This window comes from Bos indicus x Bos taurus, chromosome 18 (genome assembly GCF_003369695.1).
Source record: "Bos indicus x Bos taurus breed Angus x Brahman F1 hybrid chromosome 18, Bos_hybrid_MaternalHap_v2.0, whole genome shotgun sequence".
NCBI lineage: Eukaryota > Metazoa > Chordata > Mammalia > Artiodactyla > Bovidae > Bos > Bos indicus x Bos taurus.
This window is the reverse complement of record NC_040093.1, coordinates 39,394,026-39,409,035: the sequence shown is the minus strand read 5'-3', so window position 1 is coordinate 39,409,035 and position 15,010 is coordinate 39,394,026. Positions and strand designations below refer to the sequence as shown.

Genomic DNA, 15,010 nt, shown 5'->3' with positions numbered 1-15,010 from the left:
CCTATAGCCTAGATGTAAGCTTTTCTTCCCTCTGTTTACTCAGAGAAAGTGAAACCACCCTCAAGCTCTTGGCCCACTAAGCAAGTGTGGAGCGTGGCCCAAAGCTGTCCCACCTGTGTCGTCTTTTTATTTGGCTGCATAGCATGTGAAATCTTAGTTCCCTGACCAGGGACTGAACCCATGCCTCCTGCAGTGGAAGCTTGGAGTCTTAGACACTGGACCACAGGGGAGTCCCCCACCTGTCTAGTCTTGCATCATGTTTCCTCCTTGGAGAGAGTCCTCATCTCCACCTGGAGGGAAGGATCTTTGCAAAATAGCTGAGCATGGATAGAGAGTGTGAGAGGTAGAGTGTGTGGAAGGTGAGCTGGTTAGACTTTTAAGGGGCAGCCATTGATGACTGAAGCCATCCCAGAATTCTCTGCTCTCCTCTGTGACTCCCCCACACCCTGGCCATGCTCCACCAACAATACCCACTTTCCAATTCCTCAAACCACCATGTTCCTCCCATCTTTGCAAATGCATTTCCCATGGCCTGCAAAGGTCTCCCCACCTCTTCACTTAGTTCATTCCTACACATCCTTCAGAGGCCAGCTCATATGTCACTTCCCTTAGGAAACCTTCCTTGACTCTCCAGAGAAGCACCAGACCCCCAAATGTAACATTCTGTATTTTCCCTTCTTGGCATGTATCACAACTTGTGTGTTTATATTTGTGATGACTTGCTAAGCAAAGGGAGAGCAGAGCTGGTGTGTTTTGCCAAGTATCTTCTCCCCAGCACTTGAGCACGGTGTCTGGCTCCTCAACTGGGACAACGGGGCCTGCTCTCAACACCAGCCTCTGAAAGGACAAAGCGGGGATGCTCAGGAGTTTGAAGCTCACCCCAAAACTTGAGGTTGGTGGGGGGACATACAACACAGAGGCCCATGTGTGCCTGCACAGGAGGGGGTGAGCCAAGGCAGAGTCCCAAGTCAGCGGGGAAAGGCTGATGGGATGTGGAAGAAGGCAGAGGTGTCTAGAACCATTTGAGGTTTCTTGCTCGGTAAAGGGAGTGCAGTGGGCCCATTCTCAACTCAAGGGTCATAGATAGTGAAGCCAAAAGTGGCTTGCCACATCCCAGCCCCTACCGCCCACCCAAGTCCGTCTTCCTTCTGCCAGTGGCCTGGACTGTCCCCGGTGTCAGACACAGATCACGCAGCTCAGCAGCACAAGTCCCTTTTTATTAACCATCCTTTCCGGTCTGAATGTGCACAAGTAAAAAAGAAACAGTAAAATGCCCAGGCAGGGAGGGCAGGGGAAGGCGCTCCTGAGGTTATTAGGCCAGATTCCAGCTCATTTCCCCCTTGCAGACCCCCACCCGTGATTGAAATGCAACATGAGGCGGCAGTACAGCCCTGCTGATGTCCATCCTCCCAACCTTGTCCATATGCGTGCTGGCAGGGCCTGGTGCTGTGTAGCAGGCTGAGAGAAGATGGCCACGTGGGCCTGGCCCTGGGGGAGCCCAGAGGGGATGTGAAGAGGGGCAAGTCACCCAGGCTGGGGCTGAGCAGAAGTCTATGTGGCTCCAGCCAGCCTCTGCTTCTGGTATCTCCCTGCCCTGAGCACATGGGTCCCTCTCACCCCTACTTCTCCATTCAGAGGTTCTGGGCAGGAAGAGCCAGGGAAAATGCTGAGTGTTCCAGGCAGAGAAAGCCTGATTCGGTGCCTGGGGTTGGCCTGAGTAGCCAAAGTGTTCAAAATATGAAGGCGGAGAGTATCTCTCCTCACCTCGCGTGGGGCACAACCTAGCTATGTCCTAATGTGACTGACAGGCCTCTGAGGCCAGGCTTGGTGGACACGTGGAGCTGAGGAAGTGGACAAGGGAGGGTTTGGTCCACCCCACTACCATACTTAGGAGAGCAGGAGAGACTGAGCTCCATAGGAAAATGGGGTGGGGGAGAAGAGGTGATGGGGGAAAGGAGCAGACAAGATCCAGACTGGAAGGGAAACTTCTAGGCCAGCATGACTACACTCAAATGTTGTCCAGACAATGACATGTCAGCTGCCTTTTTTGTCTTGTCTCCGGGTACCAGGCTGGGGTTGACATGGAGGGCAGGGAGAAGAGAAGCAGCCATTGAAAGTGAAGATACCAGACACAGTCACCTTGATCCTCACGAGCCCAGCCCACGTGGCATTTCCAGCCTGCTCCATCACCCATTCTTGGGCCTTTGTCCCATTTTTTTTTCCTGGTCACACCTCGCAGTACGTGGGATCTTAGTTCCCTGACAGGGATTGCACCTGTGCCCCCTACACTGCAAGCAGAGTCTTAACTACTGGACCACCAGGGACGTCCCAACTCTTGTTGCTTTGAAAAGAGGGGCCCACCTGGAATCTAAGAGAGAAAGCAGACTCCCCACCGTGGGGTGAGTTCAGGGAGTACTCACAGCACCGTGGCACGGGGTGGCTCCTGGCTCCTGGCTCAGAGCTGGGCTGGCACCGTTTGTAAACATTAGACTTGGTGATGTCTGGGATGGAGGAGCAGAGGGATGTCTGGACCACAGGTCTGGGTAAAGAGGCAGGGCGAGACCCCAAAAGCCTTGGGAAATGTCAATCAGCCATGGGCAAGGGGGCTCTCGGGCTCTCCACGGGCCCAGGAGGCAGTGGACAGGCATCCATCTACCTGCCTTGGTGCACTCATTTGCTTTCAGGCTACCTCTGGGACTTGCGGGAGGAAGCCGCTGGTGGCTGGGCTGCCGACACACGGGAGCAGGTGCTGAGTCCCGGGGTGATGAGCAGAGCCTCTACTCAGGACAGGCTTCTCTGTGGAGGAGAGGACCTCTCGGTGCACACTCTTTCTCCAGAGGCAAGTCAGGCTGAGTTCTTTCTTTGGAGACCTACCAACACTCTTTACCCATGGCGTCCAGGCATGGAGAAGTCGAGAAGTGGAGGAGGGGAGGAGGTTCTCCTGTGGCATGAGACTTCCTCCTACCATCCATGGCACTGCCAGGATGGGGGAGCAGGAAGGGAGCTGAGTTGGAACTGTCCACGGGGGTGGGGTCTGATTTCACCCCAGAACTGTTTCTGGAAAAGGATGTGTGGATGTCATCCCACCAGTGGAGGGGAATGATGCCGGGCCCAGGGTGGTCCTGAAGCTCTATGAGATGGGTTCCTGGGTCTAACAACAAAGGCCAAGAATTCTCTGGGAGGCAGTGGTTACGCCAAAAGATCCACAAAAATGGCGTTGGCTGTGGTCTGGCCAAAGATGAAGGCTCCCAGTGTGACCAAGAGGACTCCGTAACTGACCATCGCCCACCAGCTGTAGAGCAGAGGGTGAGAGAGGGGGCCTGGTCAGTCAACCACTCATGACGTTGCAGACTCTCATATATATATAAATGTATGTACTAAGTCACTTCAGTCGTGTCTGAAGTCATGACTCTTTGTGACCCTAAGGACTGTAGCCAACCATGCTCCTCTGTCCCTGGGATTCTCCAGGCAAGAATATTGGAGTGGGTTGCCATGTATCAGTTAATTACTGTAATTACTTATACCACTTCTCCTGTGGGTAGAGCACTTCCTACTTCTCAACAGCTTTCACACAAAGGTTTATGGGGCTGGGTGTATGACTCCTAGACCATGGGTAAGGAGACCAAGACCTAATGCGATTAGCTGACTGGTCACAGGAGACCAAGGGCAGGACCAGAATTAGAATGTATGTCTCCTGATGGGAAAGATGGTCAGGAAAAAGCAAGTCACACGAAGTGATCCATTTTATTAAAAAATAAGTCAAAAGCATCTGCAAACTTATGTGTGTCAAAAACAGCTGCAGGCTTATAACTGGATTTTTTTTTTTTTTTTAGGCCTTACCACACGGCATATGGGATCTTAGTTCCCCGATTCCCCATTCCCCCTGTATTGGAAGAACAGAGTCTTAACCAGTGGACTGCCAGGGAAGTCCCCACAATAATTTTCTGTTTGTTTGTTTTTAAAGCATGCAACCTGGTCATAACCTCTCTACCATTCAGGAACATGTACATATTAAAAACAATGCAGTGTTTTGCAAAATGTGGCCTGTACATACAATGAATATTATTCGGCCTTAAAAACAAAGGACATTGTGACTCAAGTTACAACACACAGACCTTGAGGACATTATGCTAAGTGAAAGAAGCCAGGTACAAAAAAAAACAAATACAATTCCAGTTACAGGAAGTACCTAGAAGAGTCAGATTCACACAGAAAATAGAATGCTGGTTGCCAGGGGCTGGGGCGAAGGGGAACAAGGAGTGACTGTTTAATGGGTACAGAGTTTCAGTTTAGGATGATGCAAAAGTTCTGGAGATGGCTGGTGGTTACACAAAAATATGAACGGAATTAATAACTACTGAACACTTTAAAAAGGTAAAATTTTTTTAAATATAGTGTTTTGTTTTCAATAGACTAAGAAATATTGAAAAGGCCTCTATGTACTGTGCTGGCAGGGATATGGGGAACAGGGCACTTTCATTCACTGCTGCTGGGACTCGGACTGGTACTGCCTCTTGAGAGGGTAATTTGAACCCACGTTCCAAAGTGAAAAGGGGCATGCCTTGTGATAAAGCAACTTCCTTCTAAGAATCGATGACACTAAGATCCTTGAACAGGTGTGCCAAGGTGTATGTGCACAAGTGTGTTCACATTCAGGACACATTCAAACAACAGACTCTACAGCCACTGAAAAAGGAAGCAGTCGATCTTGTGTGGACAGAGAGTGATCTCCAAGATACATGGTTAAGTGAAAAAAAGCAGGGGTAGGAAAGTGTGTCTGGATTGAAATAATCTTTGGGAAAAAACCTAACCAGACACAAAAACCCATGTGTCTGTGTATACACACGCATCACTTTGTGTACACAGACATCCGTGCACACATAGCAACAGTCTACAAGGGCACAGGCCACGCTCATGACATGAGCTCTCTCAGGAGAAGGGAGAGGGCGGTGGGGAAGGAGGGACTTCCACGTTTTTCTCTAAAGTCCTTCAGAAGTGTTTGAACTGTTACAACTAACACGTTACTCATTTTAAAAGAAGTATTTTAAGGAACTTCCCCGGTGGTCCAGTGGCTAAGACTCCATGCTCCCAAAGCAGGGGGCCTGGGTTCGATCCCTGGTCAGGGAACTTGATCTCACATGCTGCAACTAAGACCCAGCAGAGCCAAACAAATAAATAAATATATATTTTTTAAACAGTATTTTAGAAACTCCTATTTTCAAAGTACACAGGTCTCCTGATTCCGACCAGTTTAAAGGGTACCTCCCCGTCCAGCACCTCCCCCAGAGGCCCACAGGCTGGGCCCTGCTTTACCTGGCTGGCTTGACTTCCTCCATCTCAGAGAGTTTGGCTTGAATGAGGCACAACCCTGGAAGAGAAGAGGTGGCCCTGAGAGCTTGGCTGGGTTCCCCCCATAACCGGCCAGCCTCCACCTTTGCCAGGAGACAGGGGAGGTGGACAGAGAAAGGCCTGTGTTTCCTCCTCCACATTTTCCATCTCTGCCTCCACTCTGCACCCAGCTGGAAGCCTGGCAACTGGGCTCCCAGGAGAGGTCCTTGGGTGGCACATAAGACCTCAAGCTAAAGGGGCAGCACTGGGAGGCGACTTTGTGGTGCCCTCGCTGCAGGGCTTTCCCAATGCACTTCTGAGCAGGTGTGGCCCCCTTGCTCCAGGCCAAGTGGCAAGGGCCTTCCAGCTGGCCTCTTGGGTAGAAATAAGCTGGGTATAGGCAGAACTCGTGACTGGGCAGACAGGACAGTTTCCCAGGGATCCGGTGGCAGACTGTCTGAAACTCAAGTCTCCCAACCTCCGTGTCAGGGTGCCACTGCCAGACCCTAATTACCCTGTCGTGGGCTGACCCAGCCAGATCCCTGACAGTCATGGAGGAACAGGTTCTTGAAATAAGAGTTAAGACTATATAGACTGTGGATCTGGACAGACTTCAGTTTGAAAAGATTCTATTCTTCTTTAGTTGAGTTTGTTAACCTCTAGGGAAGTTTGTTACTCTCTCTGAACCTCACACCTCCTCATGGGTAAAATGGAGATGACAATTACACCTTCTCTGTAGGAGGTGATGCTCAAACAGGGGTTCCCACAGAGCCTGAAGGTGATTGATAAATGCTGGTGATTATTCTCCCCCGCAGGTGAGCAAGACAGGAGCTGAGGCCAGGAGGGTCTGGGAGTGAGTGCTGTGGGGACACCGGGGGTCCACACCTGGGAAGACAAAGATGAAGCAGGCGGCCAGGCCTCCGATGACTGAGATGACCTTGCCGATGTCAGGGATGAAGAGCGCCAGCAGCAAGGTGAGCAGGAACCAGACCAGCGTCTGCAGCACTCGCCGCCGCCGCTCCCGGCCCACGTCCTCCTCCACCGGCATGCCCTGGTAGCGCAGCCACAGGCCTTCGATCACCGCCCTGCCCACACAGAGAGGGGCTCAGAGGCGTACCTGCTGACAGAGCCCCCACACTCCAGCCATGGAGCCAGACCCCCAACTGGATGGACGGTAGGTAAGACAATCCCTGGGCCTCAGTCTCCTCTTCTGCGAAATGGGTCTAGTGGCATTCTTCTCAGGGTTGCCATGGGGACCGGATGGGATGGTGAATGTGAAAGACTGAGTGCCTTGCCTGGTCCAGAGTTTGCACACCCCATGGGAACTGATTCCACTAGACTCCTGGAAAGGGAGGGTCTGGGGTATCCAGAAGACAGGGTGTTCAGGAAGGGACCTGGATTAGAGGTTCTCAGAGCACTCACAGGTTGTCCTGGTGACTCTGCCCCCCAAGACCAGGCTGGGGGTGCTTGCAGGGCCATCCTAGGCATTGACTGTTTCCTATGGGCTTCAATGTCTCTCTCTATAAAATGGATGTTTCACAAGGCCCAAGGCCGTGTTCAAAGGGCATCCAGGGGCCCTGGTGAGAAGCACCACCTTCAAGGGGTGGGGCGGAGGGCTCACCGTCCGCAGAAGTGCAGGATGGGGTAGGAGGTGAGCACACTCAGGATGATGAAGGCACGGGCCACAGCCACAGCCATGTCTTCTGACGGGTAGGACAGGAGCACGTCAGGGTCCACGGCGTCTCCAAAGGTCAGGAAGCCGCAGATACCTGAGGGCGGGGACGAGAGGGCTGGGTCAGAGCGACCCTGGGAGGGTTAGGGAGAGGGACAATCCCTTGCTCAGTCCAGCAGCAGATGGGGAGGTGACAGACCAGCCCTGGAGGCTAAAACTGAGGCTTAGAAGGGTGTCGGGGCTGGGCTCAGAAGCCCTCTTCCCTGACTTCTCACATTCCCCACACCCACACTGTTAACCTCTTTAATCTTGAACTCCCCCAGCAGTTCCTGTCTCAGAGCTTCTGCATTAACTTCTGTCTGCCCATCTCCTCATCATTCAGGTCTCAGCTCAGAGGTCCCTCCTCATCCACAGTGACCCCCGACCCCAGGCACTCTCTCGACATCACCTTGTTCTCTTTTCTTCACAGTGTTCCTCTGAGGTTGTTTTTTTTCCCCCACTTGTTTATCATCTGTCTCCCTCAACTAGTAAAAACATGAACTCCAGGAGAACAGGGGCTCTGCCTATTTGCCTCCCTTGTTCTTGGCTCCCTATTCCTGGCTGTATCTGCAGAGGCTAGTACAGAGCTGGTCCTGAGACCCATCTGTGGGAGCAATCACTGGGCCATTCTTCTTGGTCTCCCAGTCCTGCTCCCTCATCCACACCATTCTCCACACAATACGCAGAGCCAACCCTTCTCCGAGCCACACCCCTGCTGAAAACGCTTCCTCTCCGGCTCCCACCAGTCCTCAAGGGTCTGGCTGTGCTCCCCGTTTGGTGCTGCTGCCCACCACCCACCCCCACAGCTTGTTCCACAGACCTTCTTCTGTCCTGGCCTCAGGGACTCTGCATTTTCTCGTTCCTCTGTCTAGAATGCTTTCCCCCTGGGCTCTTCAGATTCTAGCTCCTTATCATGGTTTGGGCTTCCCCAGATGCCATCTCCTCTGAGGGGAGCCGTCTTTGATCCGCCCCCTAAAGCCAGCCCCACTCACATCTTCCCTGGTTCGCTGTTACTGTGGCACGCATCTGGATTTCCTTACTGATTGCCGGTTTCTGCTATAAGACTGTCTCTCCGAATAGACTGTCAATTTCATGCAAAGCAGGACCAGACCTCTCTCTGTCTATGGCATCCCCTCCATGCTGAGAACGTTCCTGGGACTGACTGACTAGGCACCCACTGACAGCTGCTGAATGAATACATGCATGCATCTCTCATTTGGGCGGGAGGAGCCCCAAGGAACCCCAAGTTCAAGCCAACGCCAACGGAAGTATTTGACGTGCTGGGAATGCAGGGTTAAGCCCAGGAAATCCTGGGCCAGAGGACTTGGGGATGAAAATGGAGAGTGGGAGCCCTCTAAGCCTGGCCCTCAGAGGGGAGCACTCACCTGTGCCCATGTAGACAGCGAGGGCGATGACCATGGCAGCTGTCACCACGCCGCCCCAGGTCTTCACCTCGGGCTGCCGCATGCTGTTGAAGACGGGTACGCTGCTCACGTGACACTGTCAGGGTGAAGGGCAGGGTCAGGGTGTGCAAGTGACCTCATCCCAAGGACAAAGGGCAAAGTCCTGGGACTCCCACTCAGCTCCCCCTTCCAGGACCACCCTCACCACCACCCTGCCCGTCCCACCGATAATGTAGATTCCATCCCAGGATGGGGAGTGAGCTAAGGGAACAAAAGGGACCTTGAAACTGCCACCTGAAATCCGAAGCAGATGGTGGGCATGGCATTGAACACGGCTATCCAGGAAGCTGGCCTGCGGACAGACACACAAGATGCTGCTGCCCGTGAAGCCCTCAGAGTCCCCAACTGCCCCACGCCTTTACTCTTCAGTCAGCCCCCCACAGCCCCCACCAGCCAGCGACACACATTCCCCCCACACAAGGGTGGAGTGGAGAGGACACACTTCACAGGTCAGTAAACTGAGGCTCTGGAAGGCCCTCCTGGGACTCAAATCCAGAAGTTCTGGTTCTTGCACTTGGGCTTCTGCTTCTCTGGTTTGTTCCTTTCAAGAAAAAGGAAACCAAACTTCCTCTCAGTGGTAAAAAATACACCTTGCCTGCCAATGCAGGAGACATGGGTTTGATCCCTGGTCCAGGAAGAGCCCATATTTTGAGGAGCAATTAAGCCTTGGAGCCACAACTGTTGAGCCCACATGCTGCCACTACTGAAGCCTGAGGCTGTGCTCCGCGACAAGACAACAGAGAAGCCACTGTAAGAGAAGCCTGTGTGCCGCAACTAGCGAGTAGTGCCCACCTGCCACAACTAGAGAAAAGCTCTAGAGGCAACGAAGACCCAGCACAACCAAAAATAAATTAATTAATTTAAAAAAGTTTTAAAGCTTTAAAAAAAAAAGAAACCTTTTTTTAAAAAAAAAATGAGAAAATTGATTCATTTTCACAAAGAAGATACAGGTAAGCACATGTTGAAAAAACGTGCAGTTCCACCTTGGCAGGATCTATAACCCAAGGCCTAGTCTCACACTGGCTCATTTGTTGTACGTCAATGGCAAAGTGGCCCTCATCTCTGGTTCTTACTCTTCTCTCCAGTAAAAGGAGATCAGGACCTCTTGTCTCCTTCCTACAATGACCAATGAGTCAAACCCCTAATGAGCCTTGGGATTTTTTTTTTTTAATGTATTTATTTGGCTGTGCCAGGTCTTAGTCATTAGACGTGGTATTTAGCTCTCTGACCAGGGGCCCCCTGCATTGGGGGCAGGGAGTCTCAGCCACTGGACCACCAGGGAAGTCTCCTGTGTGGCTTTTTGATGCCTGACCTAATACCTCCTGGGGCCCAAGTGCAGCTTCTACCCTATGTGCCTCCTGGGGGCCCTCACTCACCTGTTCAGGATGTCTGCTGGGGTCATCTCTTTATCAGGCCAGATGTATTTGATGATGATGATGGCAGTGACATACCAGGTACCCACGACGCTCAGGAAGCTGCCAGAAAGGATGAATTAAGCCTCCTCCTCCCTAGTCCCAGCTGCCTCTTCTTCGATTCTATCCCCAGGGACATCCATCCTTCACCTTAGTGACCAAAAGTGTCTAAGGAACCAACTGGCAGATCATTCCAAACAAAGACTTAAGAAATGCATGAGAAATAAATTTCAAAGAAACAAGCCACAGTTAGGAAGCCAAGAGGGGACCAGACTGACATGTGTGGCCACTGGGAAATAAGGTGGTTCAGCTCCATAGCTCAGAGACTGCAGCAGGGGGCGCTGGGCTTCAGAGCACATCTGCTACTTCAATCAGAGCAGCCCAGGTATGGCCAGAGCTGCAAGCAGGGCCTTTGAGAAGCAGGAAAGGCTGGAGGGAGAAGGCTCCAAGGCACTAATACCAGAAAGTCAACATTAAAGAGAACCTTGGAGACACTGAGCATGACCCCTTCAATTAAGGATCACAGCAAACAGGTTAGAATCCCTGTTTTTCAGACTCTGAGCCAAGAAGCTAGTCCCTTCCCTTCACACTGAGCTGCATGGAAAATGCTGTGAAGCTAACAATTCCAAATGATCAAAAAATCTCATGCTTTGTGAGAAAGACAAGGCCCAGGCCAGGAGAGGCCTTCACATTCAGGATTACTATCCGTCCCTTCTTGGACAAGGACATTTGGAACTGATGCTCCCACTGATGCAAAGAGCCACTGTCTCCCTAGTTGCTGACACAGAAGGAACGTCTTCTGCTAGAACCTCTGCAAGCCCTGTTCTGTCTCTGCCTTGCCCCCTCTTTCTGCCCCGGAGGCAAGGTGGCATGGAGGAGAGGGGTTCCCCTGCTGCCCTTGGGTCTCTGACTGCCTGTGACCAGAACTGCTGTCCAGCGCAGGCTGGGGTGGGGCCTCCAAACCTGGCATATTTCTGGAAGCCGATCTCCCTGGGGATGGAGAGGGGCAGGATGAAGAGGAAGGCAGTGAGGCTGATGGTGAACTTGCGGTCTGTGTACCAGGGGCTGCCGCCGGGCCCCTCAGGCTCCTTTGCCATCACAGCTATAACTGCAGAGGGAGGAAGGAGGGACGGTGATGCCAGGCTCCCGCAGGGTATGGTCCTCCACCTCTGCTGGGATCTCCAACTGTCTCATGGGCCCAGCAGCCAGCAGGGAGGATTCCCAGATGAATGCCGGGCCCGGGCCTTGGGTGGGTATTCCAGGCTCTTCCCCGCCCACTGCAGGATCCCCAGGGCCAGGCGGGAGGGATGAGGTAGATACTGAGGGGGGACCTCACTCTTGTCCTGCTGGTCCCCGATGATGATGAGGAAGGCGATGCAGGTCCCGAAAGTGTAGGTGGCAATGGCGACCTCACACAGCACGCCTGTCAGCTTGCCACACACAGCCCACACCACCTCCTGGTAGGTCCTCTCATTGCTGGCCTGGGAGCAGTAGGCCAGGATGACGAGGCCACTGATGATGAAAACCAGCATGGCCTGCAGGCAGGGTGGAGCAAGAGTGTATGGGAAAGGCCTGGCAGCAAAGAGCAGCCTGGTTTTGCTCAGCGTTTACTGGCCTGGTGCCCAAAGTCCATTTGGCAAATGAGCCTTATTCTGCAGGGTAATTTTAATAGATTACTGGAATCGGCATTTTCCTTAAAGACAAAAAGTTTTGAGGAAAATTTCAAACATCGCTCAAATCTCAAATTCAAAAATCATCAATTCAGGGACTTCCTTGGTGGGGCAGTGGTTAGGACTCCATGCTGCCAATGCAGGGAGGGCAGGTTCAATCCCTGGTGGGCAACTAATATCCCACATGCTGTGTGGTGTGGCCAAAAGATTAAAAACAAAAAAATCATCAATTCAAGACCAGTCTTGTTTCATCTCTTCCCTCTCCCACTCTGGATTATGTTGAAGAAAATACAAATTTCATCAGCAAATATTTCAACATGCAGTTCTAAAAGGTGTGGGCCCGCTTTTTAAACGTAACCACATAACTATTAAATACGCAACTGATGTCTGAAATTCCCTAATTGCTAAGAACGCTTCTCATCTGGCCTCAAAGGAAAGAATGCTACAGTAGTTTAATAATGTCAGCCATGTGTGGCAGAGGGGAGAGTGATTAGCATGTGTCACTGACCACTCCCGATCCAGAGCCCCCCTTTTGAGGCCAGGAGCCCAGACCCACCACTCTGCATTTCTGCCTGCCAGGCCCCCTCACTCACCATCTGCAATGTGATGCCGGCTGCCACGCCCCCGGCAGTGCTGAAGGCTGCCGGGAAGTTGAGTAGCCCCGCGCCCAGGCAGGCATTGACAACGATGAAGATGGCTCCAAGTGTGGAAGTGGTGCCTCCGCCCACACCCCCAGGAGGGGCCTCCCCCTCACTCTTGGGGGCTATGTCCACAGAGGGACTCTGCAGCAGACGGGCACGCTCCCCAGAGTCTGTGCTTAAACCCCATTCGCCAAGGTCTCTGTTGATGCTGACCTGGGCCATGGCCCCTGGAGTCCTGTTCCCGCAGGGTCTGTGGGTTCTGTCTCACGGCCTCATCCACTGGGGAACTGAGGGAACACACCTTCAGCTGGAAGGGTGGCCCCAGCCTGTGTGGGGCTGTTATCCTAGGAGGCCTGTGGATTCCGGCTCTCCTAAACCTAGATGGGAAAGGCAGGTATACTGTTATCCCAAGATAACGACTTTCCCAAGATCAGATGGCTGAGATCCAAACCCAGGTGTGCTAGTGTGTGGATCACTGCACTGGGTGCCACAGCGTAATGGCAGAGACAGAAAGGTGTCAGACGCAACTCCTGCCTGCTTCAGGCTCACGGACTGATCAGGTAAGTAAGACACAAACCCAGAAGAGAGGGGTACCGACATGTCAGCACTAGAGGCCATGCGTGCATCAAGCAGGAGTGTCATGCACATATCTTATCTCATTCATTCCTTAGATTACAGTGGTCATAAGGTTCAGAGAGATCAAATCACTCATTCAGGATCACACAGTAGCAAGCTGCAGAGGAAGATTGAGATCCAAATCTGTCTGGCTTCCCAACTGGTTTCTATACCGCAGGGTCTGAAGAACAATCCTCACCTAGAACTGTGGGTACTTCAGTTTCTCACACCCAGCATACCTCCCTCCTGCCCAGAGTCTCAATGCTGTGGAGCTTTCAAAGCCCTTCAAAATTTCAGTGAGGATTTAAATTCTCTTCTCCCACATGACTGACCTCACCACTGCCCATCACAGATGCATTCCATCTCATGCCCCCAACACACAGGGGGGTCTAAAATGTCTACTGAGGCCTCTTGGGTGGTCTGATTCTTGCCATGGCTCCTCCTGTGATGGCTGAACAAAGTTGGGAGCTGTAAACTTATCACACAGAAAAGGGGGCGTTTGGGTACTCTCAGACATGTCACCAAGCATGCAAGCAAGGGACACAGCTCCAGGGAAAATATCTCCCTGCTGGCTTCAAATCCAGAAAGATCAGTCAGATGCCACAGGGCTTTCTCTTATGCAACTTGCCACCCAGCCAGCAACTCAGCAAAAAATCAAAGCAGTGAATGAGTACTGGAGGCACTTTTGGTCTCAGGCTTCCAGTGTAGCTCCAGAGAGAACCATGTAAAGCAGGTGCTCCCCACGCTGTGAGACCTCGCCCTCCATCCTGCTCACCTCTCAGACACAAGAGGTCTCTGCACTGCTCCGGAATCTCTTAGCCTCCCCTCCCCTCAAATTACTCTGCTCCATGGTCCCCAGCTTACCTGCTCTTTCCACCCTTCTGGCTTTGGTGGACAGAGAGCTATGGGCTATTCCTTATGGCGCCTTCTTCCCCAAACTCTGAGATCTGATTCTCCTCACTTCCCTGTCTGCCTTCAATTTTTTCTTTCTCAAACTTCACCAGTGCTGGTCAACAGAGTGAAGGGAAGTGAGACTCTCTGACTTAACTCACAGAGTGAAGCAACAGCTCAGTTAGGGAAACAGACCCACGGAGGGAGAGAGGCTTATGTCCCAGAGGCTCGTTGGCAGAGTCAGAACTAGCAGCTTAATGCCCACGCCCTCAGGCCAGAGCTGTAACCACTGCAGTAGGCCCCTGAGAGCCCAACGAGAGTAAGTACCCAGGCCAGCCTGGGGCCGAATCCCAGAAATACGAGGGGTGGGCTGCATTGGAAAATGGGCCACGGCCCACCCGGGACAGAGAGTGGGCTGCTGTGTGGTAAACTGTGGAGGGGGTTCCGGGGCTCGACAGGTGGAGACCAGGTAGGGACAGGCCGGGATAAGGTGCGGCAAGGGCCGGCTGACCCCGAGCGGGCGTGGTACAGAGGATGACAGGTTGCAGAGCCCTGCAGCGAGTGAGTAGGGTTCTGCCGCGGTGGGGCCCTTGGGGACCCAGATTCCACCCTCCACCAACCTGTACCTCCTTCCACCTACCTGCGGTCTTTCTAGCCCCGGCCGGTAGTGTAGACACGTGAGCAGCGATCACATGACCGCCGGGGCCGGGGCGGACCGTGGGGCACGCTGGGAGTTGTAGTCTTCTGGGGGCGTCAGTGTTAGACTGTTGTTCAGTCACCAAGTCGTGTCCGACTCTTTCCGACCCCGGTGTAGTTCAGCACGCCAGGCCTCCCTGTCCCTCACTAACTTCAGGAGTTTGCCCAAGTGCATGTTCATTGCATCGGTGAGGCCGTCCAGCCATCTCATCTTCTGACGCCCTCTTTTCCTTCTGCCCTCGATCTTTTCCAGCATCAGGGACTTTTCCAATGAGTCTACCAGCTCTCTAATCCTCATCCCAAAAGCTTTGCCCTCGGTATTTCCCAGCACCAGGGACTTTTCCAATGAGTCTGCCAGCTCTCTAATCCTCATCCTGAAAGCACTGCCCCAAACTACTCCCGGTACCCTGTCCGCCCGTATTTATCCCGTTACCTTTGGTCCCGGGTCCCTTGGCCAAAGCACACACTTCTGCTTCCTTTTAGGAAGAGCTGTGGGAGGTTTGGTATCTTTGCCAGTCCCGGTGCCCCGTGGGCCCTGGCTGTTGGGCTTCATTGTCCTTGTTTCCCTTCTTGCCGTCACACC

At 52.8% G+C, this 15,010-nt stretch overlaps 1 protein-coding gene across 3 annotated transcripts; it reads right to left on the bottom strand.

The window, feature by feature from the left end:
- Window positions 1-1,196: 1,196 nt before the first annotated feature.
- SLC38A7 (solute carrier family 38 member 7) lies at window positions 1,197-14,544 on the bottom strand. Of its 3 annotated transcripts, none has more exons than XM_027516394.1 (11): window positions 14,372-14,544; window positions 12,178-12,602; window positions 11,251-11,449; window positions 10,878-11,022; window positions 9,879-9,977; window positions 8,737-8,794; window positions 8,425-8,539; window positions 6,950-7,097; window positions 6,214-6,413; window positions 5,314-5,368; window positions 1,197-3,292 (listed from the first exon to the last, which is right to left on the bottom strand). In XM_027516394.1, the coding sequence occupies exons 2-11, from the start codon at window positions 12,445-12,447 to the stop codon at window positions 3,190-3,192; spliced, it is 1,392 nt and encodes a 463-aa protein (XP_027372195.1). In that variant the 5' UTR covers window positions 12,448-12,602; window positions 14,372-14,544; the 3' UTR covers window positions 1,197-3,189. The 3 variants fall into 3 exon arrangements, with proteins under 3 accessions (XP_027372195.1, XP_027372197.1, XP_027372196.1); XM_027516396.1 differs by having other exon boundaries at window positions 12,439-12,602; window positions 14,372-14,543; XM_027516395.1 differs by lacking the exon at window positions 14,372-14,544 and adding an exon at window positions 13,705-14,342.
- Between the last annotated feature and the right edge of the window lie 466 nt (window positions 14,545-15,010).

Bases quoted from the DNA above. Each gene is read 5' to 3' on its own strand.
- SLC38A7 (XM_027516394.1), bottom strand. From the start codon at position 12,447: ATGGCCCAGGTCAGCATCAACAGAGACCTTGGCGAATGGGGTTTAAGC. The intron at 9,978-10,877 runs GTTTGGAGGCCC...CCTTTCTGGCAG, and splicing joins GGCTTCCAGAAATATGCCAG to CTTCCTGAGCGTCGTGGGTA. The intron at 7,098-8,424 runs GTGAGTGCTCCC...CCCCGCCCTCAG, and splicing joins CGCTGTCTACATGGGCACAG to GTATCTGCGGCTTCCTGACC.